Raw genomic sequence first — 27,829 nt, 5'->3', positions numbered from 1 at the left:
AGGACCAGTTTGTTTTTTCCTCTAGGTCGTCAGGGACCCAAATTGCTTACGCCTTTGATCTGCCCCTCTCGACAAGCAGTTAGTGCCACTGAGCTCCGTGGCCACTTCCCCTCTCCCCAGAAGAGGAAGAGCAGAGCTGCCACCCAACCTGAGTCACCTCCCCCCAAGGACTTCTCTGAAATGTCCTTAAATCAATTCCTCTAACAACCCACCACCCAGGTCACCCCAGCTATAGGGGGTCTGCAAGCTGCATTGTAGCTACGTGCTCAGCCACCATGCCCACAGCTTGGGCTATTTACTAAGAGGGGAATATGGAGACTTGGCAACTAGGTGTGTCCAACACAATTGTTGGATAGTGTTTGCTTTTTCCTGGGTTTTCACTGTTGCAAAAACATCACAGTGACTCTATCTCATCAATATTTGTACGTGTTCATTTTTTTCCAGGGGTAAATTTCTGGAAGTAGAGTCACTGGCTCAAAGAGTAAGCGATTTCTATAGCTTTCAATATGCCTTGTCCACTCGCCAGAATTTTATTCATGTGCACATCCTTCCGCAGTTTACAATGTTGCCTGGTTTCCTGCAACAAAAATAATATCGTGTGTTAACGCTTATTTTTAAATATCTTTCAATGGAATAGGGGGAGATTGTGTAATACTATTTTAATTATACAAGTGACACAGATGTTTCTTAAGAAAAATTTAGCCTTGCTGATGGAATGCGTTTCTGGTAATCAAATATTCACTGAGAGCTTAAGGGCACCTTCGTTATGTGTGACCAAGGGGGGAAAAAAAGTTGTAAACCCAACAGACTTGGGCTGTTTCTCTGAGAGCTGCGACAATCTAATCCTGAGGCTGCAGAATTCCAGAGTAAACCGCAGTGGCTTAAGGGCTGCGATTGCAGGAATGAAACAATCTTTGTGGGAAAATAACGTTATTAGAGTCTTGACCTTGGGTCCAGATGCATGAAGTCTAAAACATTCAATTCTGTCTCCTATTGTTTTTTTTATTTCCCTTTACATGAACAAACGAAGTCTCTGGTCTAAAGAGATTTTTTTTTTAAATCAGGGCTTAATACCATAGTGGGCCTCACCTGTGTTCCCAGAAATCCACAACGAAGCATACGTATGTCATTTATAGTGGAGGGAATGGGTTTCAGTCACTGTCCTAGGGACCATTCCCTTGTTAGCCACTAAGGCCCAAAGAAGGGCTGCTAAGGTAAGATACAGCTAGTGCACTGGCCCGTGGCCGGCCTGGGTATCCTTTGCTCTCTGGCTGCCCATGGACAGGGCCACTTCTGACCCCCCAGGGAAGCGTGGTCATGGAAATGTTTAAGGGCAAGGGTCAGAGCATGCCTGGAAGGGGGCACAGGGGAGTGGGGAGTAGTTTGCATTTCAAGTAAGGTCGTCATGGAGAAGGTAATGTGAGTAAAGCCTTAAAGAAATGGGAGATGAGGTTTGTGTGTGTCTGCAGGGGAAGCACTGAAGGCCTTAGTGCCAACTAGTATCAAAGCCAGGGGCAGAAGTTTGTGCCTGGAATGTTCCAGAAACACTAAGGAAGACACTGAAGCTGGGGCAGAGCGAAAGGAGACCTCAGAGGTCCCAGGAGGTCAGATCTCTCATCAATCATTACAAGTGGTGTGATGGTGCCATGGTGGGGATGAGTAGGGGGTCACAGTAGTGACAGTGACGCTGTCCCTTTTCTTCCACTGCCATGCTGAGCCCAGAACTAGGAGGCTATTGGAGCAATCCAGGAGGAGTGGTGGGTCTGCCCATCCCCCCTGCTGTGTTGAACGTAGACCATGGGAAGGCAGGACTCGCGGCAGGAGCCCATTAGATGGCCTGAGCTGTGATGTGGCTTGGATCAGACAACAGTGCAGGAGGATCAGCAGTTCAGAATCTACAGCCTGATGGGCTGGTATGGGTGTGGGTGAAGGGACAAAGCCTCTGAGAATAGATGGAGCCATGCTGGGGGGCCAGATTGGGTCATGGTCAGTATGGGAGTGTGAGCCTCTCTGTAGACATACTCGTCAATTCCCAAGATAAGCAATGAGGAACTTCCCAGGTATACTTTTTTTTAAATGAGTGCTTTCTCTGCTGTCATAGCTTTTACCTTCCGCCTGTTGGCCGCCATATACCCAACTTGAGATTTACATCCATTCCGTGACCTGGGCCCTGTGCTATCCCTATCCTTAGCCATAGTTTTTCCAGCGAGCAGTATTCCAAGCTCTGCTTTACTCAAAATGGTATGTCTGTGTCTTTTCACACATAAATCCAGTTTGGCCTGTAGGAGATGGGTGGCTCGCATTATCGTCCAGGAGGAAACCGAGGCTGCCTGACTTCCCGGTAGAAGGGACTTAACCATCTTCCTGCATGTACCAAAGAGCTGACTTCGGAGTCTGGCGAACGTACAGTCTGTGCCTTGGTGTCATTCATTTGGGGTCAGTTTTCCCACAGATGTGGTGTGCTATTTAATATTTAGATTCTTAGCATCTTTTATTTAAGAAAAAAATCTCTTAGGTTACGTCTGTAAATATTTGTTCTCTTCCCTTCTCCATTTGCTTCTGCAGGGCCTCCACATTTTTCCCTTAATGTATATTTTCTACATCTTTTACTCAAGCAAATTTGTTCTGTGCACAATTTTTCCTTCCCGTTTGTGATTTTACTTTTTCTTCTTCTTTCGCCACTTCTGCCAGTTCATATTTCACTCTTTCTGGGGCTCTCGCTTCCTAGGCAAGTGACTGGTTCACAGCGTTCATCTAACTCCTGGCAGCATTCTTCTGGTGTGATCCCATGACCCGCTTTCTTTTCCTGTGTCTGTCTTCCAGTGTTCTTACAGTGTCTTTGCTTCCTTTTGAGAACTCCCATTTGGGGAAAATTCAGATCCCTAGAAAGAGAACGCTGTGTGCAGCTATCTGGTTCTGCACTTAATGCTGCCTGTCTGATCCTGAGAGCCACAGCAGGTGCAGGGAAGCCTCTGCCCGACCCAGCCTGGGCACACTGGTGCTGGTTTTGCCCCTCGCTGTGCCCCCACCTTAACAACGCGTCCTTTGCTGATGCTTGCCCACATTCACAGCCACGGTCGTCTGTCCTTTTCTTTCTGCATGTACCTCTGCTCGTGTACACTTTTGGTTGTCCGTATACCTCCTTTGTAGCTCACATTTTCTTTCCCTCTGTGTCCTAATTGTTCTTGTATGGTTTCCAAAAAAAGAAGAAATGTTAGTTTTATGCTGCCATCTTTAAATCTTACACCCTATTTGTTTATATACTAAGCTATATAAAATTTGGACTTTCTGTAAGAAAAACAAGTAAAGTGGGAATCTAGGAGGAGGAGTTAAGAAATCGTCAGTTAAGAGAGTCGGCAGAGCTCGGACCCAAGACACAACACTGGCTGTGTTACCGCAGGAAAATTACTTAACCTGTGTGAACCACAGTTTCCTCGCGCACGTGTGTGTGTGTGTGTGTGTGTGTGTGTGTGTGTGTGTGTGAGAGAGAGAGAGAGAGAGAGAGAGAGAGAGAGAGAGAGAGAGAGATAAGAGGATTAACGTGATGGTTTAGTAAGATGATTCATAGAAAGCATTCATTCTGGTGCCTGGCACATTGCAATCAGTCAATAACATTAGCTGTCATCAGCAGCAGCTCACATGGGAAGCCAGTTGTCCGAAAACCGTTTATTGGATAGCCCAACCTTTCCCCCACTGACATGAACTGCTTTATAGTCTACGAGAAAAAAAGGTGTCCACCAAAGTCTGTTTCCGATGCTCTCTTTTACTCCGATCTGTCCATTCTGGCATCAGGACCACGTGTGTTAGAGGCTTAGCTCTTCCAGACACATTTTAATACCTAGTACGATACTCTCCCCATTTGTCTTCCAAAAGTGTCCTGTATTTCTCACATGGATATTTGTTTGCTTATTTCTTCTAGATGAATGTTAGGATAATTTTGTCAAGTTCTAAAAAGAAGTTATTCTGAAAACTTTGGAAGATTGTAATAAATCTAAAGGTTAATATGGAGAACAGGGATTTCATTAAAATATTGAGCCTTCCCAGCCAATGGCATGGACATTCTCTGCATTTATTCAGATTTCGTGTGTGTGTCCTTTAAATTCAGTTGCTTTCTTTCTGTGTGCCTCTGGCAGTGAGTATTTGTAAACTTCTGTCTGCAAGTGTCTTTGATTGTCTTCGGTTTTCTGGGTGGAAACGGGGCCCGTCTATAGCCAGGGTTTGTTGGCTCTCCAGGGCCACCCAGCGAGGGAGAGGTTGTCCTTAATTTGGCAGAGTTCCTATTTTCTTCCACTCTCCAGAGCACACAGAGGACTGCAGTTGGCATGGGGCTTCCTTGCCCTGCCTGCTTCTCTCAGATTGCCTTTCTCCGTGCCTTTGCCTGTGTCCTTCCTCCCTCAGCAAAGAAAGGCATGTTCACACAGGAGTAAAGCTTCTCTAGCCCCAGTTTTCCTTGGATGCTCAGAGCATCCACACCACGTGGCTCATGGCAGTTTCTCCCGTGCTCCGGTATCTCCCACTGTCCCCAGAAAGCTGTTCCCCGTTGTCATTTCTGTACCCACAGGTGCAGTCTACCAGAGAGCCTAGCTGTCTCTTACCACCAAGGTCCCAGAAGTTTCCTCTTCTTCTGGGTGTCTACCCCCCTGCCCAAACCCTCCTCGCTCGTCATATATAGGGGCCATTCTCTGGATGTTTTCATGCACTGTGTTCAATTCCAAATTAAGAAACAAATGCTGCACTCAGTACCTGGTCCAACAGCTCAGGCGACCCCTCTGGAGCCTCCTCCTACTTCAGGGGCTGACCCTAGAGTGCTTCACCTTGATCCTGCTCACCCCTTCTCTCCCAAGGTCGAGGTAGACATCCCAGGGCCTGTGTCTAGGGATGACACGAAGAATACACAGCATGGGGCAAGCCTCAAGTCCCTCCAGTTCTCCTGGGCTCACCACTTCCCTGCCCTCTGTGTGGGCAGAGCGCCCTGAGCCTCTGACCCCATGGGTTCACCCTCTTCCATGCCATTGGTTTGCTGGACCTGCAGCGATCCTCCCAGCTCTTTCTAGCAACACCTGCTTCAAGCTCATGCATCAGGCTCATCAAAGTTATTGGGGCCCAGTTGTTTTCCAATGTCCTTGTCCCCACTAGCACATAAATGGGTGATGAGAATCTGGAGTTAATGCAGGGAAAGGGTTCAAAGAATCTAAAAAGGAGAAGACAACGCCTCCCTGTGATGTGAGTGGTGAACACAAACCCAACTTCAAGGCTGACTGTGGCTCCCCGTTTATGACACTTGTGTGGTCCCCACATGGGGACACTAAGCATAGTGAGTTCTTGGGGAAGGACTGTGAGCCGAACAGAGAGGATGGATACTCAACTTAGTGTTTTATTTTCTTCCTTTGATGGTAGAATAAAACTCACTGTGGATGAAAATCTGTCTTCCTCTGCTATATGGGTGGAGTATAGTGGCCCTAGGAGCTCCTCCGAGGTCTTTCTCCCTCCCAAGGAAGCTGAAATTCCGACCAGCCTTGGTAGAGTCACCAGGACGACAGGCCCCGGGCCCTTCTTGTGCTTCATTTCTTTCTTTGTCTTTACCCCTCCATCTGCCCTCTTCCTCATTGTCTTCCTCACTGCTCTTCTAGATAGAGGCAGCCACACCCAGGGCAAATATGCAGGGGTCTCTTGCTGCAGGGAAAAGGTGGCTGAAGGCCTTTTAAGGCAGATACAGCTGCATGATCCCAACACACAGCGATGGCGACCTCGAGCCGTTTCAACACCCTGAAGGAGAGATCATGTGTCTTGTCAGCAAATGCAGACTTGGGTCAGTTCATGGTTATGTCTTCTGCTAAGCGACTCGAGGGCATAGTGTTTTGTCTTTGTGATTAAAAAAAAAAAAATCCTTGCCAGCTAGGGATAGTCATGCAGTTGGCATGCTGAGCTAGTCAACTCCCGAATTGCAGTCACCCCAGGGCAGGCATGAGCTCGCCCACCTAAGGGAGGTGGTTTTCTCTGGATATGGGCCTTCATTATAGACATAAAGGAATTAAGGGAAGGAAACTGAATTCCAAGTGAGCATAATTGATGGCCTCGATGCTGACCCAGTTAGGGTGTGGTGTTTTATCAAGAAAGGATTTATGGGGTGCCTGGGTGGCTCAGTCAGTTGAGCGTCCAATCTTGATTTCTGCTCAGGTCACGATCTCATGGTTCGCGTCATGGTCTGTGCTGAGTGTGGAGTCTGCTTGAGATTCTCTCTCTCTCTTCTCCTCTCTCTCTCTCAAAATAAGTAAAGAAACAACTTATGCTCCCTCTCTGTCTCTCTCAATGAACAAACAAACAAACATTTTTTAAAAAGAAAGGATTTAATACCGGGAAGTAGAGGCATGCAAAATTTTGGCAAGGGTGGGAGAAACTCAGCTTCCTTTCTGGAACCTGAGAAATGTGACAACCTCGAGAAGCCACTTCCGTCTGTGGTTGCAGCTGCCTCCGCACCAGGGCAGTGAGTTGTCCTCCTGGAAGTCACCTTGGCATCTGCCTGTGCACCGACTTGTTGCTTCTCAAGGAGAGTGATGGCTTTTCCATCCCTGCACGTTCTAAACTGTATCCAAGTGCCTCTCACTGGTGAAATACAAACCAGAACCTGGTGACAATTCAGCAGGAAATGGTTTTTCTCAGGCTTCCAGTCCCAGCAATTTAGGGAAGAGATCAGAAGTGTTCCAGTAGGCTGAGGATAGACAGACCATCTCTGATGCAAGCATATGGACAAAATGTCACATGCACATCCTGTAGAGCCTGGAAAATACTTTCTTGGGAATAGCTTGGGCTTGGGAATAGCTTTCCGGCCTGGACCTGGACCAGTGCCTCAGGACCCTACCTCTGTCCACTTCTGGGTTCTTCTCCAGAAGGAGACACCAGAACTTAGCACTCAGTCACTGAGCACTGGTGCCATGGGCGGCTGCTCACCTTGGAGCAGGTGCCATCCTGCTGTTGGGACTTGCTCTCCCCTTCCCATCTCCGCTTCGATCTTTGTGCCCCCTCACTCCCTGCAACCCACCGACTATTCCCAGACAAGGAAGACCACCTCCCTGAGCAAGCAGAACATACTCATTCTTCAGGGAAACACCACCCTCTCCAGAAGGACAAGAGGGATTGTGTTTTCAATTCCTTGGTGGGCAAAGGGACACGCTTCCTACTTTGCCATTGGGTGCAGCCCAGGGAATATAGACAGATCTCCTTTCTGCCGTTCTGCTGTTCGACTTCAAATCAATGTTATTTCAGCCCACTAGGGAGACCCTCTGAATGTGCTCATTGACCAACTTCTTCATTTCTTATGTGGGCATTTATGTGCACATTCACACGGCCTTGCTTCCTTTGGTGAACAGTAATCTGTAGAGCATGGAAATGCATTACTCTTCCTGTTCCATATACGGTGAAATTAAGGATGCAGAGAGAATAAGCTACTGCTCAAGGGCACAGTTCGTAAGTTTCCAATGCTTCTGACTCTTAGCCAAGTGCTCTGGCTACAGACCAGCAAAGACTCAAGAGTGGTAGAAAAGATGAAACAATCACCATCTTCGCAGCCGCCTTCCAAGTGGGCGTGCTTGGTGACACTCAGCTATTCTTCCCCCCTGTGCCCACTCCCCCAGTCCTTGGGAGCACTGCTAAGTGTATCTTTCCATAAAGAAGAAAGGTCACATGGTATTAACACACCCAGTAATTCAGTATGTGCCTTACATAATGCTTTAACATTTTCTTTTCATGTAATAGAGCATTAAAATTGTCCCCACTCGACCCCAGCTATCCACAGAAAATTGGCAGCTTTTTAATTAATGACTTCTGGCTGCTACAGTATATCTTCTAGCTAATTTCCCAGAGCACTCACCTCATGCCAACAAAATTACAGAATTCTGAATATTGTATGCACTGTGTTATATTTTGCTCTTTATAATAATGATGAACAACCTAAAGTGGATGGCCGAGAATTTTATCAAGCTGTGACAAAGTCTACTTCCCTCCAGCTGAACAAATGGGTAACCCTTGGGACTGTTGTTCTTATGGTAGATGAATTGGTTCACTCTTCTGTTTAGCAAGCGTGATCAGATTTATAAATTGTGTAACTCTTCCAGTTAGGTTCACTTCCTCATGAAAAAAAGATTTAATGTTTTTCAAATGCATATACTTTATTCCTGTCTTTGTTAAGACCTTTTCATAATGAAGAGGCTTCTCTTAGTCTACATAGGAATTAATAGATAATCCTATCCAGTGATTTAACTGAGACAGCTGAGCTTAACACTAGTTAAATTTTATATTGTAATGCTTTAGTATAAGTGTGTCAAATGTTGTAAGTATTTTTCTGGTGAAAATTCTTTGAGGAGAGGAAAGCATACGTGTTTTTGATGTCAATGATCCTATTAACTGTCTCATATTCTATCAGCATTTTGTTAGATTTTTTAGGGTGTTGTACCCCATTTTACATAATTTATAAATCCCATTGCATTTTCAGATTTCCTGGTTTTCTGCCTTATGGATGTATTTTTAAAATCCTACGTTTGGCTGAATTTTTAGGTTATGTGTATTAAACTACATCTGGATCTCTTACTGCAGTAAACTTTGGGAAAGGCATCAATAGCCTCGACAGCTTCAAAACATGGACTAAATTTAAGCACTTAAATAAAAATTAAAGGATTTTTCAGTAAGTTCTAATAGTATCCTTTTATCCTTGCCCAAAAGAACACATTATCCATAAAAACGAATTTTATAATTGGTAAAAACTGAATTTTTAAAACATACTGTCAACTTTTACAGGAGAAAAAAAAACATATGATCATTTCAATAAATATTGAAAGGCAGTTGATAATATTCAACATTCAGGCCTGACTTTAAATGAGGGGTGGGGGTGGGGGGAAGTGGGTGATGGGCATGGAGGAAGGCAGTTGTTGGGATGAGCATTGGGTATTGTAATGGAAACCAACCTGATGATAAATTATATTTTTTAAAAATAATAAAATAAAAATAAATAAATAAGCAAAAATAAATTTGTGTAAAACCGGAGTATAGAAATGCTTTATAAGACCCAAGTGCTTTGGCAAATGAAGGAGGAAAAGACAGGAAGTCCAATAGATACATAGGCAAAGGATGTAGATGGGCTGTTCACCAAGAAAACAGGTATAAATTGCCAAAACATGATGATGTGAAAAGATGCTCAAACTTATCTACAGGCAAAACAAACAAAAAATATCAAAAAAAATTGTCAAAGCATGCAAATTAAAATAATGATGAAAATCAAAAAGGTCAGTCATGTACATGTGTGAGGAAAAATTAACCCTCAGCCAACACTGATGGAAATGAAATCGACGTGTTTCTTAGGAAGCAGCTTAGACATACATTTCAACACTAAATGCACAGAATTCCCCTTCGAGCATTAATCCCAGAGGTTGCCTACCACTCTATTGACTGACTGATAAGTGGAGAGATTCCTTGCAACATGGTCCTTCTTCTTGTGGAGTAAGAAAGACAGAAATTCAACTAATCATAAAATCATCGTAAGGAGAAATCTTTTAAGAAGGAGTATTGTGGGCTTACTGTATGCCATACCATAGTTAAAGAATTTCAATGCCTACATCACCTTATTAAGGAGATTCTATCTTATCTCCACTTTTACAGGTGGAAGAAACTGAGGAACTGAAAGATTACCTCATTACCTAGTTATTCGGTGTTACTGATGATCTGATGCCTTGCAACAAATTATCCCCCAAAATTAGTGGCATGAGATAATGCACATTTATTACCTCCTATGTCTGTGGGTCTGGAATCTGAGTATGGCTTAGCTGAGTCCTCCTGTTCAAGGTCTCTCCCAGCACTGCAGTTAAGGTGTTGGCCAGTGATGCAGTCATGTCAAGGCTCAGCCTGGGAAGAGTCTCGTCCCCCAAGCCCACTCGTGTGGTTGCTGTGTTGTATGGCAGGATTCAGTCATAGACTGTTGGTTGGAGAACACCCTCAAGGGAGCCTCTCCATAGGGTAGCCTACATTCCCCACAGTGAGGCCACTAGCCTCAGAGAGGGAGGGATTGAAAGAGAGACCACAGAGGCTCCTGGGTGGCTCAGTCCATTGAGCAGCCAACTCTTGATTTCAGCTCAGGTCATGATCCCAGGGTCGTGGGATCGAATCCCGTATTGGGCTCCATGCTAAGCACAGAGCCTGCTTAAGATACTCTCCATCCCCGTGCCCCTCCCCACTCACTCTCTCTAAAAAAAAAAAAAAAGAAAAGAAAAGAAAAAAATATACATATGTATATGTAAAGAAGAGAGGTACCTGGGTGGCTCAGTCTGTTAAGTGCCCGACTCTTGATTTCAGCTCAGGTCATGATCTCACGGTTAGTAGGATCAAGCCCCGCATCAGGCTCTGCATGGACAGCTCAGAGCTTGCTTGGGATTCTCTCTATCTCTCTCTTTCTCTCCCTGTCCCTCTCCTGCTGGTGCTCCCTCTCTCAAAATAAATAAACTTTTAAAAAAATGTTGGGGCACCTGGGTGGCTCAGTCAGTTAAGCATCTGACTTCAGCACAGGCCGTGATCTCACGGTTCATGAGTTCAAGCCCCATGTCAGGCTCTGTGCTGACAGCTCAGAGCCTGGAGCCTGCTTCAGATTCTGTGTCTCCCTCTCTCTCTTCCCCTCCCTAGTTCACACTCACATTCTCTCTCTCTGTGTCAAAAATAAATAAACTTAAAAAAATTTTTTTTAATGTTAAAAAAAAAAGAACAAAGAGAGCCACAATCCTTTGTGATCATAGCTACATGCCCAGTATCTGCCCCACAGTGGGTGCTCAGTAATCAAACAACAAATCCCATTTATGTAAAAATAGAGCACATCTTTATATTCACTTATAAAATATCAGGAAGGGAAAATTATGAGATTGGGGTCTTGAGAAGAAAAAGAGGGCATTTACTTACTTACTATTTGAATTTGGGGCCCAAAATTCTCAGATCCCTAATCTAAGATTCTCATGTTTTATACTATAATAAGTAAACTAACAGATACCTTTCATTAATTACTTTTCAAAACCAATCACTCATTTACTGGCATGTTCATAATTCATCAAACACTTGTTAAAAATCCTCTGTGAATTTCATGTGAATTAGGTTTCTAATGATCCACATTACACATGTTTCTAAATTTGCATTTTTTACATTTTGATGATTTGTCTATTCCCCAAGAGCAAACAGATTAGGGATCGGAATGTTTTTCTTCATTTTGTCTCACTTTAGAAAGTATTCAGAAGCTGATACCGGAGAGAGCAACATGTGGCAATTATGAAAGAAAAGTGTTGTTACATCTTTAAAACTTTCCATCCTTGATTTTGAATGCTTTATGAATGAGACATATTTTTTAAAAAATCTACTTAAAATTATGTTATGATATTTCATGCATCAGATGTGTGATAAAATACTAACCCAAATGTGTATTATTTGTATATGCTCCTCCTTCCAACTTTGTTTTAAAAAAATTTTTTTTAATGTTTATTTATTTTTGAGACAGAGAGAGACAGAGCATGAATGGGGGAGGGGCAGAGAGAGAGGGAGACACAGAATCGGAAGCAGGCTCCAGGCTCCGAGCCATCAGCCCAGAGCCTGACGCGGGGCTCGAACTCACGGACCGTGAGATCGTGACCTGAGCTGAAGTCGGACACTCAACCGACTGAGCCACCCAGGCGCCCCTCCTCCTTCCAACTTTGTAGTGATCTTACAGATGTGGGCTTCTTACAAACCAGATGTCAGCCACATATGGGACATGAGTCAGATCCTACCCACACCCAGTCTTTCCATTGGATGCTATTAGAACACAGGCTGCTTTGTTTGGGTATTTTCTCTGGCTACTTTTGTGCCTCATTGGCCAGAAGTATGTAGTTATATAACAGTGTGGTCTGCAAAGCCTACAACATTTATTATTTGGCCCTTTTGGAAAATGATTTCCTAGTATTGTCTGAAAAAATTGAGAATTTTGATCCATGAACATTTCTTTCAGTCTTCATTGATTGTTAGCAAGAACTTTTATAGTTTTCAGTGAGCAAGTCTTGCACATATCTTATTTAATGAATTTCTTAGCATTTCATGTTTTGATGCAAATGTATCATTTTTTTAAATTTCAATTTCCAATTGCTTTTTACTAATACATTTGTAAACAAAAATTAACTTTGAGTTGTGTACATCGATGTATCCCATGACGTCCCTAAACTATGTTTCTAGCACCTTTTTGGTAAGTTCTTTTTTATTAAGTATGACTTAGTTATAGGTGTTTTTGGAGAAACCTTTATCAGGTTAGTTCATTGTCTTCCTAGTTTGCTATGAGATTTGATCAGGATGTTGAATTCTGTGAAAAACATTTTTTTTGTATCTACTCACTCTATTTCTGTTTTTGTATGTTGAAGTAGTGAGTTTCTTTCATTGGCTAGTTCCTGAATTTAAACCAACCTTGCATTCCTGGAGTAAATCTCACTTGGTCATAATACATTGTTGTTTGTGTGTTGATATACCTGATTTGGTAATGTTTGGTTAAGGATTTTTATGTCCGTGTCCATTAGGGATATTGGTCTCGAGTTCTCTTTTCTCTTAAGATTCTTGTCTGACTTTGGTATCAGGATAATTTTGTGTAAAATTGGTTTTATTTCTTCTTTAATTATAGGTAATATTTACTAGTGAAGCTTCCCGGGTTTTGGGTGTTATTTGTGGAAGGTTTTTAACTATAAATTAAATTTATTTATAGATATGACTATTAGATCTACCTCCTTTTTCTTGAGTGATCCTTGATAGTTTGTGTCTTTCAAGAAATGTATCTATTTAATCTAAGTTGTCAAATTCATTGGCACAAAGTTATTCCTAATATTTTGCTATTATGCTTTTAATTAAAATAGAGGCTATAGTGATGGTTATCTTTTTATGGTTATTTGTAACTTGTGCCTTCTCTCTTCTACATCAGTCCTAGAGGCTCACCTACTGTTTTTTTTTTTTCAAAGAGCTAGCTTTGGTTTTACTGATTTTTTTTATCTGTTGTTTTTCTGTTTTGTATTTCACTGATTTGGGTTTTCCTCCTTATTATTTCCTTCCTTCTTCATACTTTGGGTTTTTCTTGCCCTTCTTGTAATAGCTTCTTAAGGTGGCTGCTTAGATAGTTGATTGGTGACCTTCTTCCTTTTCTAATACAGTAATTTAATGCTACACACTTCTAAGTTTTGCTTTTATCTGTATCTCACAAATTTTGATATGGTGTTTTTATATTCATATGTATATATTCTTTTTTTTTTTAATTTTTTTTAACGTTTATTTATTTTTGAGACAGAGAGAGAGCATGAACAGGGAGGGTCAGAGAGAGGGAGACACAGAATCTGAAACAGGCTCCAGGCTCCGAGCTGTCAGTACAGAGCCCAACGCGGGGCTCGAACTCACGGACCGCGAGATCATGACCTGAGCCGAAGTCGGACGCTTAACTGACTGAGCCACCCAGGCGCCCCTCATATGTATATATTCTTATTACTCTGGTGATTTCTTCTTTGACTCATGAGTTATTTAGACATGTATCATTTAATTTTCAAATATTTGGGGTTTTTTTTCCAGATGTATTTGTGTTATTGTTTTCAATTTTCGTTTTGCTGTGGAAATAGAACATAACATGTATTATTTTTATCTTATAACATCTACTGAAATTTGTATTATGACTAACAATATTGTCCCTTTTATTAAGTGTCAAACGTGCCCTCAAAATCAATATGTATTCTGCTATTTAGGGTGCAGAGTTCTGTAAATGTCAGTTAAGTCAAATTGATTAATAGTGGTATTAAAGTCTTCCATATTTCAAATCTCATTTCCTCTGCCCCCCCCCCTTTCTTTTCCTTTTGAGACTATAATTTTCAGTGTTAGAATATTTGATGTAATTTCAGAATTCCAGGATAACCTATTTCATATTTTCCACTTTTGCACTTTTTTTTTTTAACTTTGGATGTTTTCCACTGACCTAGGTTTAAATGCATTAATTTTGGGGGCGCCTGGGTGGCTCAGTCGGTTAAGCGTCTGACTTCAGCTCAGGTCACGATCTCGCAGTTTGTGAGTTCGAGCCCCGCATTGGGCTCTGGGCTGATGGCTCGGAGCCTGGAACCTGCTTCCGATTCTGTGTCTCCCTCTCTCTCTGCCCCTCCCCCGTTCATGCTCTGTCTCTCTCTGTCTCAAAAATAAATAAAAAAACATTAAAAAAAAATTTTTTTAAATAAATAAATAAATAAATAAATAAATAAATTCACTAATTTTTTTCCTCTGTCCAACCTGCTGAGTAGCTTGTTTAAAGATTTATTCATCTCTTACATTGTGGTATTTGTTTTTATCATTTTGTCTTTCTTATAGTTTAATGGTTTTAATATTGCTTCTGAACCCCCCCCCCGTTTATGGATATTAATCATAATTATTGTAAAGTCCCTGTGGAAGAGCTCCCCTACCATAGTGATGTCGATATTTTTTTTTTCTGGTCCTTTTTTCTTGCTTTTTTGTGTGTCTCGTAATATTTTATTGAGTATGGCCCTGGTGCATAAAAGGAAAGAAAAGTAGAGATTGCGGGAGGTTATACTTACTTCCAGTCCTTGTTATCTGCTTTTATGCCGAGGTCCTGGTCTCCCCAACCTCTGCCAGAGATGGGATTGTTTATCTCCTTGTGGGGCTTCTAACTTTTTGTAACTAATTTCACTTAGTTGTCTGTGACTTCGACTTTCTAAATGACTCAGAAACAGTATGATTTTGCAGATGAACAGCCTCTCTTTTTTGTTGTTAGAATGGAAACGACATTCCTTTGTGTCTCTCTCCATTGTCAGCAGAAATGGAAATCTGTTCTTTTAATTGAAGTCTTCATATGTCCTCTGTGGCAGTTCTGTGTTGGTAGCAGCCACCTGTTGTGGGGATTCTGCTTGTCCTTCTTGTTCGGTGTGAAATGTCCCCTCGGTACATTATGAATTTCCCTGGTCTCTTTGGTGGGGCTCGGTTACCTGATCTAGACATGAGGGAAGGGAGGGCACAGCCACGGTCTCTGCCACTGTGAGCTAAGGAGTACCAATTGGTAAGTGATCCGTTTGGCATGGAGATAGCATGAGAAAGTGTCTCCCTTCTCGTGTCCCCAGATGCAAAGCCTGAAGTTTCCTGCAGGTGGGGTATGGTGACAGTGCAACAGTGTGCATGTTCAGCTCCCACGAAGGATCTGGGGCCATGGAGACCAGCATGGGGCTCACGCTGTGGGCTTTCTCCAGGAAGATGGAATTGGTCCTCACCGCCGGGTCCTGTCCCCAAATCCTCAGACTCAGGTCACACAGTAGGGAAGCTCTACCAGCTTATCAAGGCTTAGATCACACTCTCCCAGTCTCACCCAGGGCCCCCTGCACAGGGATAAGCAACATAGCAGGTTAATCTGAACCGCCGTCTTCCCGGAAATCTCCCTAGACCACCCTTGGTCCTGCTTTTTATTACTTCTAAAAGATATTTTTTTTCAGAACAGTTTCGTAAGGATCTTCCATATGAGTCATATCACACCTCTGTCCACGGCACGTGTCATCGGTGGCATTTTCTCCTTGAACGCCATACTCTGAGGAGAGCGGTGTTTTAATTGTGTGCTGTCTTACTGGCACCATCTGACTTATTTATTTAGACGACATTAAGTGATACTAACATGCATGTGTGTCTAGACTGCAGCGTGACTGTGCTTAGAAGAGAAACCTGCGATACTTGTATTCTCTTTGTACACTCACCGCAAGCAAAGTCTTCAAATGCCCTGTCCCTGGAACATTCCTTGTTTACATTCATAGTAATTCCCTGGGAACACAAGGCTTCTATTTAGTCTCAGGAGAGGCGTCTACTCCTCTGCTGTTCCACTGTGATGTCTTTGAATAATTTATCAGCTACTTAACACTCATCAGATTTGGCTTTTTGTGTAGAAACGACCTGTAACAGTCTCTTACTCTCTCTCTCAGAGTCTGAAGCAGTGTCGTTTTAAATAAATGTGCTTCTCTCCAAACAAGAATTTACACGTTGGGGGGAAAAAATTCCGCGTATCCCACGACTGCCCTCTAGATGGTAAATACCCCTCACTTCTCTGTACTAAGCTGCGTGAACTTGAACTCACTGTCTCCCCTTGTGTGTTTCTGTCGGCATCATCCTTCCTCCTTCTTGTTCTCCTCCAGGTGCTGGGGTTCCCCAGTTCCAACCAATCGCCCTGAATGGCCGAATTCAGGTTCTGAGCAACGGGTCCTTATTGATCAAGCACGTCGTGGAGGAAGACAGCGGCTACTACCTGTGCAAGGTCAGCAACGATGTGGGTGCAGACGTCAGCAAGTCCATGTACCTCACGGTGAAAAGTAAGGAAGAAGAATGCTTTGTTTTACCTAAATAGGTCTTTTTGTGCTTAAAGTTGCCATTGTCTCCGCACACATCTGTTTAAAACAAAACAAAACAAAACAAAACAAAACAAAACAAAACAAAACAAAATGTTGGTTGGCTACAGCTGAGGTTTGAGGTTTTGCTCGCCTGGGACACGACCGAAGAGGAGGGCAAAAATCCAGCCGGTTGCAATAGCCTGACTGTGTGCCCGGTGTCTGGGGCCACATGCTCGTGTGCCTTGGGTTCCCTTGGCCGTGCATACCTAGCAGGTGAGTGGGCCTCTGCCTTTAGTGCCCACATTTCTATTCTGTTGATTTTACTGCGGAAAAGCCCAGCGTATGGTCTTGTGTGTGCTCTTTTCAGACGTCTGTTTCCACGCATTTTATGATTTGCAAGCTGGCTTGTCCCTAGGTTTCCTTTTAGAGATCCTTATGAAATCAAGCAGCCGGAAACCTCATTACCAAAGACACACAACTACAAGACAGGAACATGTAACACCCTGCCTAGGGTCCATGTTGCTGACCCGTTTTATAGGAGAGGGCGACTTATAATGAGATTATTTTTCTACTTTGGTAAGTAAACCACCAAAGGAAGGACGTAAAACGGGCCAGCTTTTGTAAAGTTGCTGCTTTTTAGCAAATGGTTGGGCGCCTAGTTTACAGCGAATTACTTATGTCTTTGTCCATTTGTGCAATTTTCTGTTAGATAAATTGTGATCTCTTCCAGATAAGGCTTTGATCGGCCTTTCTCTTTTTTATTTTAATTGTGTTCTCAGTAGGCTGGAAAAGACCTCTACCGTATCTCTCATTAGAGGGATTGAATTTAAAAGTGAATCTCAGTGGGTCTTATGTATATGTGTGTGTGAGAGAGAGAGATTTAAGCTGACTGCACAAATGCTAGTATCCGCCCTATTTCACTCAGAATTTATTCTAGTCCGTTATATTTCCAACGTAATGCTGAAAATATCAAGCTATTTATTTGCTATACTTTTATATCATGAAAAAATTACAGTTTGAAATAGGGTTGCTTTAAAACATGTTTTGTAGATATCCAATACATAAATTTGATTCTAAATTTTATACTCTGGAGGAACTGATTTGCAAGAATCTGAAGACAAATTGTCATTTCATATAAATCCAAAGTTGAAAGGATAACTTAAAAAATTATAAATTGATGATATTTGAAGGAAACCCAAGAGCTGAAGACCAGTATTGGCCAATATTGATCCATCTTTCCCCAATAAAAGAAATATATTTTTTAATTTGATTATATTTAATAGAATGTGAATATGTTTGATTCTAAATTCGGTTATATTTTGCCACTTTGAAATATTTTAAAATTATAAAAATTCCGCAAGTCTATATCTATGCTGTAATAGATACAGGGCCCTGTGAAGGATGTGAATACTTCATCCCTGGACTTACGTTTTGGAAGAGGAGATAACAAGGAAGTATATAGAGCTTACTAATATTAATGCAAGATGGAGAGTAATATGATATGTGCCATAGTTGTACCTTTCAGGGGAGGATATAACTTTCATTTTGTGGGGACTAAGGAGCATTTTATGGAGAAAAAGTCTTTTAAGTGGGTGGAATTTAAAAATACAAAAGCTGGTTTTCCCCAGATTTCCTCTCTACACACCTTTGATGCTCTTAGTGTGGGGCGTGGGAGAGGACCACGGAGATGTCTTTCTGCCCTTAGCAACCTTTCTTTCTTGTGGGTTGATGGGGAATGGGTGTATACAACTGCCATCCAGTGGAATACACTGGAAAAGAGTTCCAAACACAAAGGCGCGCAGACAGGGGCGTGATTTACATTTGTGTGTAGGACCAGTGACTGCACAGTGACAACACATGGATTTAAGTTCAGTCTTAGACGATGCAGTGGGTATCAACAGGTCCAATCCTTGAGGGTGGATAGGGGCGCTTGAGGAAGAGGGAACAGAGAGCAGAGAGAAGAAATTAAAACTCCCAAGGCAGGAGGTAACTCTGTCCGCGTGTTGTACCCTGTACATGGAGGGGGTTAGACAGGGAAACGTTTAATAAAGGTGAGCAAATGTCAAACAGAGATGGTTCTTAGAGGTGGCCAAGTTTGGATTCTCTCAAACCATACAAACTATTAGCAGAGAGATGCTTTTAGTAACAGTTAATTCTACCAGTTTTTAACCCTTGGTTAAAATGTGTTCAGTTTCAAGTGTCTGGTATATTTAACCTTTTAAAATCATACTATTTGAATTCTGGAAAGTAAAAAGAATAATTTAAGAAAGCTATAGAAGCACAAAGACAGGAGATATACAACAAATAGAGGTGTTACTCAAATGATACCATTAAAAAAAAGAAACAGTAACAACAAACAGGGATAACTTCGCTTTTTCTGTGTGTATTTGTGTGACCAGACTACTTAGTGGATTAAAACGGACTCGTGGAGGCAGCACACAGCAATGCAAATCTGCTGCTTGGTATTATCTATTTTACCATGAAAATAGGGAGGAAGGGGGCGCCTGGGTGGCTCAGTCAGTTGAGCATCAGACTTTGGCTCAGGTCATGATGTCACGGATTGTGAGTTCGAGCCCCGCATCAGGCTCTCTGCTGTCAGCACAGAGCCCGCTTAGGAACCTCTGTCCCCCCTCTCTCTGCACTTCCCCTGCTCGCTCTCTCTCTCTTAAAGGTAAAAAAATAAACGTGAAAAAAAAAGGAAAGAAAATAGGAAGTTGAGCACAGAGCACACCCTGGCTGACTTTATGCCCCTATGAATGGTAACATGTTTTATTGTTACTTCTGTAGAGGACAGAAAGGGAGCACTAAGCTGTAGACACACACCCACATGCACATGTGCAGTTACAGTGTGTGCACAGCAAACCCAGATGCCTTCCAGGTAGAGGCAAGAAGAGAAAGAACCATCATCCCGTTCTCTTTTATTTTAATCTCTTAACATGGCCCTAAAAATGGCATGCACCCACACCCATGTACACACACACACACACACACACACACTGCATTCCATACAAACACAGAAAAATCATCCCAAATGAACTAAAGCTACCTATTCAAACGGCAGCCAGGAGAGGAATGAGAGCATAACAGGGACACTACTGGCCAATCCCTGGGAAAACCATTGCATGGTATCACCAAAAAAAAAGGAACAAAGCGTCCTCCCCCTCTCCCCCAAACAGTTGATTCCAATATTTCACACACTAAAGAATTTCTCTGTATCGTTGGAATTGGTTCCATAAAAGTGGTAACAAGTTTCCTTTGAGGTGGTAACCGCTATTTGGACAACCTCCAATCAGTTCTGTCCCCTAAATGAAGACCGTCTTGGGGAAAAACAAGGAATCCTACATTCCGGGTCAAAATTAGGAAAGTCCTCAAAGCCTGTGTGCCATGGACGTGGAGGGCTGAAGTGTCATGTAATTAACAGGGAGCCCAGGGTCGGGTGAAGAGCCCCCCCCCCCGCCCCCCGAGGTTGCAGCCCAAACAATCTGGTCCTTCTGGTTCTCCACTTCTCACTAGTGGTCTCAAATTGCTTTAGTTCTCTGACCCTGTAAAATAAGAAGAATCACACGTTTCCTGGGGAGGGGGGGGTAGGAAAATTAAATGGGATAATGTATGTGGAGATACACTGTAAATCAGAAAGCACTCTATGTGCAGATGTGGCACATACACATAGCAGGTGGTCCTGCTGGTAAGAGAGAAAGAAACCGTACAGGGTGATGGTGCTGCACACTGGAATTCTTCCAGAAAATCCTCTGAACAGGAAACTGAAAGGGTTGTAGGGGAGGAAGAGGAATCATGACTTCCGAGATCCAGGCGGGGGGTACTTTCACTGTCCCTGTGATGCTGACCCATGGGGGTGGTGCCTTTGGAAACTCTTATTCCTGACTCCAGCTGTTTATGAATCATCAATAAAATGTTTGGGGATTTCAAACTGAAAAAAAAAATTGTTTGGGTAGAAAGGAAATTTCACGGCTTTAAATAAAAATTTTACGTACTCTCTCATTTTTATAATTCGTATTTTTAAAAAGTGGGCTGCAAATATTTCTTTTTTTTTTAATTTTTTTTTCAACGTTTTTTATTTATTTTTGGGACAGAGAGAGACAGAGCATGAACGGGGGAGGGGCAGAGAGAGAGGGAGACGCAGAATCGGAAACAGGCTCCAGGCTCCGAGCCGTCAGTCCAGAGCCCGACGCGGGGCTCGAACTCACGGACCGCGAGATCGTGACCTGGCTGAAGTCGGACGCTCAACCGACTGCGCCACCCAGGCGCCCCAGGGCTGCAAATATTTCTAAATGTAATAGGACAGAACTTTCTGCCCGATCAAGCAATGTCAGGAAATTAAGGCGGCTTCTTGGACAATAGTCTGGATTCCCAGGACGGCTGGTGCTGGTTTTATACACATCTGAAGGACCTGAACTCTCCCAACAGCCCCGGTTGCCAGGGGCCCACTGGGGACGCGAGAACCTTGCACTGGCTGAGCGAGCCTCTTGTCTGGGAAGTTCTTTCACTCGGGTGCTTTCAAAAACCACTACTGCACTAGGAGAGCAATTTGATGGTGAACCCCCACCCCCACCCCACCACACACACACACACACACACACACATGCGTTTTTGACATCAGACACATGGAGGCTGTGAGCAGAGATGAGGCAACCAAGCTTGGATGAACCGTCAGGGACAGCGACCAGTGGGATAGAAAAATAACCGTTCAAATCCTTCAGGTTTGTTGGTCTTGCTGTTTCTGGAACCACATTATTCATTATTATCCCAGTCACAGCTTAGCTTTTACCAAAACGCGTGCCCGGAATAGGGACCCGAAACATCAAATGTTGTTGAGGACTTCGGCAGAAAAGACAGAGGGACACCGGGCTGTCCTTTCCATCAGACTCTACTTTCCAAACTTTCTGTCTGGCCTCTGGTGACAACGCTGCACCCTCGCCCCAGGCCCACGGGGGCGCTGCAGAGCGTCTCCATGCCCAGACCTTGTGCGAGCTGGGAGATCTGGTTGGTTGGTTGTAGTAAGAAAAGAGCTGCCCCAGACCGCTGGATCTCTCAAGGGGATGAGTCGGTGTCCCGAATGTTTCTCCCAGGTGCCAGAATCACGTCCTCCCCTCCCCACTTTCTGCCTCTGGGCCCGCATGCTCCCTGGAACTGATCTCTGTGTGGATCTGAGGCCCCGATGCACAAACAGCTCCTGTTTTGACACTGCATGCAGGATGAAAGAATGTCCCTTACCAAACAGGAGCAGGGTGCTGCCCGGAGAGGTGGTTGCTCTCCGGATCCAGTGATGCCACTGCCTCTCAGAGCCAACCCGCAGGATGTGGTGGGGCCTCGGTCCCCAAGCCTCCCTCGGGCTCAGCCCAGGCAGGTCCCTGGGTACCATGCAGACATCTCTTTTTCCTCCAGGATTCGGGCACATAGGCCTTGCAGCTCATGTACACTCACTGTCAGCTTTGGTCAGTCTCCTGGACGTTGGCCATGATATTTCTGGATAGACCTTGGTGATGTGATAGGATCTCAGGCCACTCAAGTCCTGCCTTTGCTGGGGAGGATATGTTGGGGGGTGGCGTTCAAGAATCTACCGCCATCTCCGAGAATCCATTCAACTTCTGTGACTTCCTACCCTCACACTGTGTCCCCACAGATCTTTACCCTACACCTCGTTAGCTAAATAAAAATCCCCTCTAGTCTTTGCGATGGCTCTGTGAGACTCCTAAAAGGAGGAGCAGGGCCCCCAGCTGGCCCTCCGTGAGGCTGTGATGGCCTTAATAATTCCTATAAAATGTTTTCCAGGCCCCTCCCAGTCACTTTGACAGGACACCCTTTCCTCTAAAAGCAAAATAAGGTTTGTTTTCAGGCTGCTTTGTTCTTAGCAAGAGAGGACAGTTTTGAATATATAGAATTACTAAATTATAATTTTTTTGTTTCCTAACCTGCCAAGATAGCTGAGTGGGTCCAATGCTGTTTTCCCTGATATTTTAATTCGGGAGCTTCTAAATTTTTTTTTCAACATTTATTCACTTTTGAGAGACAGAGAGAGGCAGAGCATGAGCAGGGGAGGGGGAAAGAGAGTGAGACACAGAATCGTAAGCAGGCTCCAGGCTCCGAGCTGTTTGTTAGCACAGAGCCCGATGTGGGGCTCGAACTCACAAACCACGAGATCATGACCTGAGCTAAAGTCAGACGCTCAACCGACTGAGTCACCCAGGTGCCCCTTAACTCAGGAGCTTCTAAATCACACTTTGACTCATGGGCCCCTGTAGGCAGATCCCATGAGGTTCTGGGACCCCTTGATATCAGGTGCAAACGTGTGGTTTTTTTGCTGAGGGGAAACACTGTGGCCTTCGTGATTCCCTGAAAGGGATGCATGATGCAAGAAGATCAAGAACCACTGTTCTGGAAAAATCACATCCTGGATGGCCTTGTGTATTTTCCTTGCAGTGTCTCTCGGAGCACTGGACTGGAAGCAGCCAGGCACACAATGAGAGGGTAGAAGGGGCTAAGGAGGAGTAAGCAGCCCTGAGTCAGGCAGCAGCCTGGGTTCTGTTGAAAACTAGGATTTTCTATTTCACTACCTTTGCTTCATGTCCACACTCTTACCACGGCCTTATGCCACGTGTGACATAAATGAATCAAAGCGATGTAACTCTGTGGTTGCCAGTCAGGCTCGAAGCTCACACAGCCTGGGCTCCCTCTCTCCAAGCCTCCGTAGATTAGAGTCACAGAAAATACGTCTCTCGTGGGATCCCTATAAGGCTGGCATGACCCATCACTGAAGCACTCAGTAAAAATTCCTGACGTGGTTGTTGCAGAGCAATGGCGGCTACTGTTGTGGTTGATGTTAGGGCTGTTATTATAATTATCATCATCATTCCTGAATTACAGCTTATGACTCCCCCCAAACAAGCCACATTAGTGTCTGTTATAGAGTATGAGGTGCCCCTGACTCCAAAACATCCAGGTGACACATTTTCATGACTTTAGAGTCCGCCAGCCCCCACTCCGATATATTCTACATGTATGCACACACTCATATCCCTCACCCTTCCCTTTTCTGGTCCAGCTGTCAAAAATATCTACGCTTTTCATGGCAATGCCTGGGTGCAGGAGCAGAGGATGGGAAGGGGCATGGGAAAGTAAGAATGGAAAAGGGGGGGGCCACTTGTCAGCCAGTAGACAACGCTCCACGGCTGTAATTGCCAATGGTGGATGGCGGCTCCTTCCAGGGAGAGCGTCTTGTACTCCACAGAAACATTTGCATTTCACTTCTTAAATGAGCCTGGAATTCTACCAGCTGAAGATCCTTTGGGGTTAATAAGGAATTTGTAAAATGGGAAGACTAAATCACTGTAATTTGTTGCCAGCTCCAATTTCAGCCTCGTCTCTCAGTGTTAAGTGTTGAATTGTGTGCCCCCAAAATTCATATATTGAAGTCCTGACCCCTAGTATCTTAGAATGTGACCTTATTTGGAAATGGCGTCCTTGCAGATGAAATTAGTTAAAATGAGATTTTATTAGAGTAAGGTGGCCTTTAATCTAATATGACTGATGTCCTTATAAAAAGGGAAATTTTGGAACTAGTCATGAGGGCACAGGGTCATGTGAAGACAGAAACAGAGACAGGATAATGCTGCCACCAGCAAAGGGAAGCTGGAAGAGAAAAAGAAGGATATTCCCCTAGAGTCTTCAGAGGGAGAACAATCCTACCAGCACTTTGATTTCAGACTTGGGGCCTCCCGAGCTGTGATAGAATACATTTCTGTTGTTTTAGGCCACCCAGTTGGTGGTGCTTTGTTGTGGCAGGCCTGGAACATGAATGCACACAGTGATAACAGAGATCTTCTGTAGAGTCTTGTGTTTGAGAGAAGCACACTATAACTACATCACCTGCTCCAGCAGGTAAATCCTAATCTGTCTAAACCCATGGATACGAACTCTAGTCTGAAGAAACCACGAGCAGCCTATTCCCTTTGGACATAATTGGTTTAAAGATGGGCATGAGACCCAGTTTGGGCCAACAAAATGTAAGAAGAGACCTTCTGGAAAAGATTTCCTTATTCTTAATAGGCAACTGTGCCAGAGATGCTCATCTCTTTTGATTCTTGGCCCCGCCTGGAGGTGACACCTTGATCCGTGGCAGCCATTTTGGTATTGTTCCCAGGATACAACCAATACCTAGAAGAAGGTAGCATTAAGAAAAGAGGAAAAGTGGAGTTTTACCCCTACTGTTCTGCATCTTGAATCCTCTGAACTCATAGTTGTAGAAGACTAATTACTCGGTTGCCTTTCTGTCTAAACCAATGTGGGTCAAGGCCTTCTTGTTTGCAACTGGAGACATCCCAGCACAATAGGTAAGGAGACAGCATCCTCAGAAATTCCTGGGACTTGATTCAGCCATGCTGCTCTCCTCAGCAGTCAGGCTGAAATAAACACCTCTGAGGGACTGGGGAGTTTTATTTGAGTTGAGGAACTATTATAGGGACTCATAAAGCCTGATGCTTTGGGTCGGGGTAGAACAAGTCTGAGGGAAGAATGGCATTGGAGGGTCAAGGACAGCATGCAGGTCTGGGGAACATCTGGTGTCCCCAGAGCAGGGAGGCCAGTGCCTGGTGGAGGGAGACTGAGAAAAACAAACAGGATTTTTAAAAATGTTTCTCAGGATGGTACTCTTCCGAGGCGAGGTGAGTGTATTTTTCTCTTTTATTTAGTTGCTTCCTCTTCCTCCTCCTGGTTAGAGACTCCCTTCTACCCAGCAGCTGAGAAGTTATGTGTTGCCTCTTTGGGGTAATCTCAGCTCTTCAGGGGTTTCTTGGTTGATTAAGATCCTTCTTCCCCCACGGCCTTCTGTGGGTGTTGGCATCAGTCTTCTGAGTCCTCAGCTAGCTGTCACCCTCCACGCCGGCACCCACTGAGATGCCTTTATTCCCATCTGGCCCTGGGCCATGGGGTCGCTGCCTAGCTGCCCCCTTCGGTCCTCTGGCTGCCTCTTGTCCTTTCTGCCCACTGGTCTGGTCGGCAGTATTGACTGGGCTCCTGCTAGCCTCCAGGACTGTTCTAGACACTGCACATCGGATGAACAAGACAGAACTAGTTTACATCTCCATGGGGAGAATGACATGTGCATCGGTGTTTAGCATAAAGCCTGGCAGAGAACAGAATGAAGGAAATGGGTTGTGTGTGTGCTTGGAGAGAACATTCCAGATGATGGAGTAGCAAGTGCAAAGGCTCGAGGTAGAAACTGGTTATGTTTGCAGAGCAGCAAGGAGACCATGTGCTTGGAGTACAAGGTACATGGCGGGGCGAAGAGACCTGGGCAGGGGCTGGATCCACAGTCAAACTTTGAACTTTATTTCAATGATGATGAGACACCATTGGAGGATTTTGAGCGGAGGAAAAGTATCATGACAATAATACTCTCATTCTGACACCCACACTCAAAATTCTATATTGCATCTGACTTATGGGAGGAGCGCAGAGAGGCAGGAGAGCCAGCCAGAAGAGCAGGTGGCAGTCTTGTGACAGTCCCAGGAGACTGGGGGTTTGCGTCTGTCTCTGGGTCTCAGGGATTCTGCTTCCCATGGCCTGTGCTTAGAAAGGCCACCTTTTAGAAACCCAGAGAGATCCCTCTGGCCCCCATGCTGAGCTGGTGGAGCCCAGAGCTCCTTGATGGGACCGTCCCCAGTGGCCAACTCCTTCAGCTCCACCACGACCCATTTTCCTAGTGCGCTAATCTCTGTAGTCCTTCTAGCAATGGGGCTTTAATTTCTGGTTTGCTATGCTGATAAGAAGAGGCAGTTCTCCCGGCGTCCACTTGGCCTTTCCTATCATAATAGCCCTCACTCAGCAGTTTGAGAACCATGTGGGCGTTCTGCCAGTTACCAAGTGGCACATTCTGGAATGGGGGAAATAACCACAGGATAGGTTTGAAGATTCATTGGGTCCACTGGAAACCAGACCTACGCCAGAATGTATTGCCCCCTGACCTATAGAAGCCCCTGACTGGGGGACCAGGGTAGTGTTTTGGTTCTCCAAGAATTAGAGTCCGGTCAGGGTTACCACCCCCATACTTGATGGGTCATTTTTCTCTGGCCGCTTTTAAGATTTTCATTCTCTTGGGATTTCAGAGTTTGACCGTAATGTACCTATATGTCGTCTCCTTTGTACTTATGTTGGTTTGGATGGAGGAGCTGGTAGGATCTTTAAACCTGAGAAGTTTTCAACCATTAGTTCTTCACATGATTTTGTTGTCGTCGTTTTATTCTCTCTTAGGTCTCATTCTAGGACACGTATGCTAGTCCATTGGATACGGCCCCAGGACTAAGGTTTCTGATACTTCTGGCACATTTTTCTTCAGTCTTTTCCCTCTGTCATCAAATTGCCTATTTTTAAATCTATTTTTATCATTACTGACACTTTCTCCAGCTGTCTCCAGTGTGCATTAAGCTCATGCACTGAAGTTTTCATTTTAGTTAGTGTACTCTTCAGTTCAAGGATTTTATTTGGTTCCTTTTTTATATTCTCTATTTTTTTGCTCAATTTCCGATCTGTCTACTCATTATGCACATGCATTAAGTTACAGCATCAGCCATATTTACAGCAGCTGCTCCAATCCTTGTTTGCTATTTGCAACATCTGAGTGCTTTTATGGTCAGTTTCTATTGATGGCTTCTGTTTCATAGAGAACACATTTTACCTGTGATTTTCCATGTCTGGAAGTTTTTAAAAATCATGTACTTGATAAGTGATACATTGAAGAGACTCTGGATTCTGTTATGTTCCTCCGAAGACTGACTTTTGTCCTAGCTGGCTTTCAGCTAGCTGGAGTTGAACGCCAAGGTCTCTCTCTCCCTTGCAGTGAGCAGCAGCTGAAACCTTGATCAGCCTCTAGTTGATGCTTTTCCCCTGAGCCCACTGTGAGCTTCTGCACTCTTCGGTAGTCATCCACGATTTGGGCTCGTGTGAAAATGGTGGGACTTAGACACTCTCTGTGACTCCCTTCTCTCTAGGGTGTCCCCCTAATGTTCTCACTGCTCCTCCAGACCTTAAGTGTGCCCTCTGATAGATGGAGTAATTGGCCTCTACAGCTAATTCATACTCCAATCTAGAGAAGTGTCCAGTAAATTCACAGATCTCACCCACTGAGGTTTATCCTTTAAGGGAAGATACTATTTTAGCTCAGCTAATTCAGTTTCTGCTTGCTTTCATTGCCTGAATACCTCTCTCTGTCTCCCTCCCTCCCTCCCTCTCTGTCTATACACACACACATATATACAAATACATGCATATATACATACATACCCAGAATACAAAATCTAGATGTTATAGTTATAGGAGGAAAGGTTAGTCTATCCGAACTCTGCCAGTACTGCAAGTCTGAAACATTTAATTTTATTTTATAGTGTTTTGATATATAGTTTAAATTTTTTTATATAGCTAAATATAACAACTTTCCA

General features: G+C 44.0%; 1 protein-coding gene across 2 annotated transcripts in view; it reads left to right on the top strand.

Moving 5' to 3' along the window:
- The window catches only part of DSCAM (DS cell adhesion molecule), a 701,711-nt gene that overhangs the window by 518,873 nt on the left and 155,009 nt on the right, over positions 1-27,829 (top strand). For both annotated transcript variants that reach the window (XM_058732055.1, XM_058732057.1), the window contains exon 11: positions 16,188-16,361. In XM_058732055.1, the coding sequence (XP_058588038.1) occupies positions 16,188-16,361 (174 nt within the window). The remainder of the gene's footprint in view (positions 1-16,187; positions 16,362-27,829) is intronic.

Source organism: Neofelis nebulosa, chromosome 5 (genome assembly GCF_028018385.1).
Source record: "Neofelis nebulosa isolate mNeoNeb1 chromosome 5, mNeoNeb1.pri, whole genome shotgun sequence".
Taxonomy (NCBI): Eukaryota; Metazoa; Chordata; class Mammalia; order Carnivora; family Felidae; genus Neofelis; species Neofelis nebulosa.
This window is presented reverse-complemented; position numbering and strand designations above follow the sequence as displayed.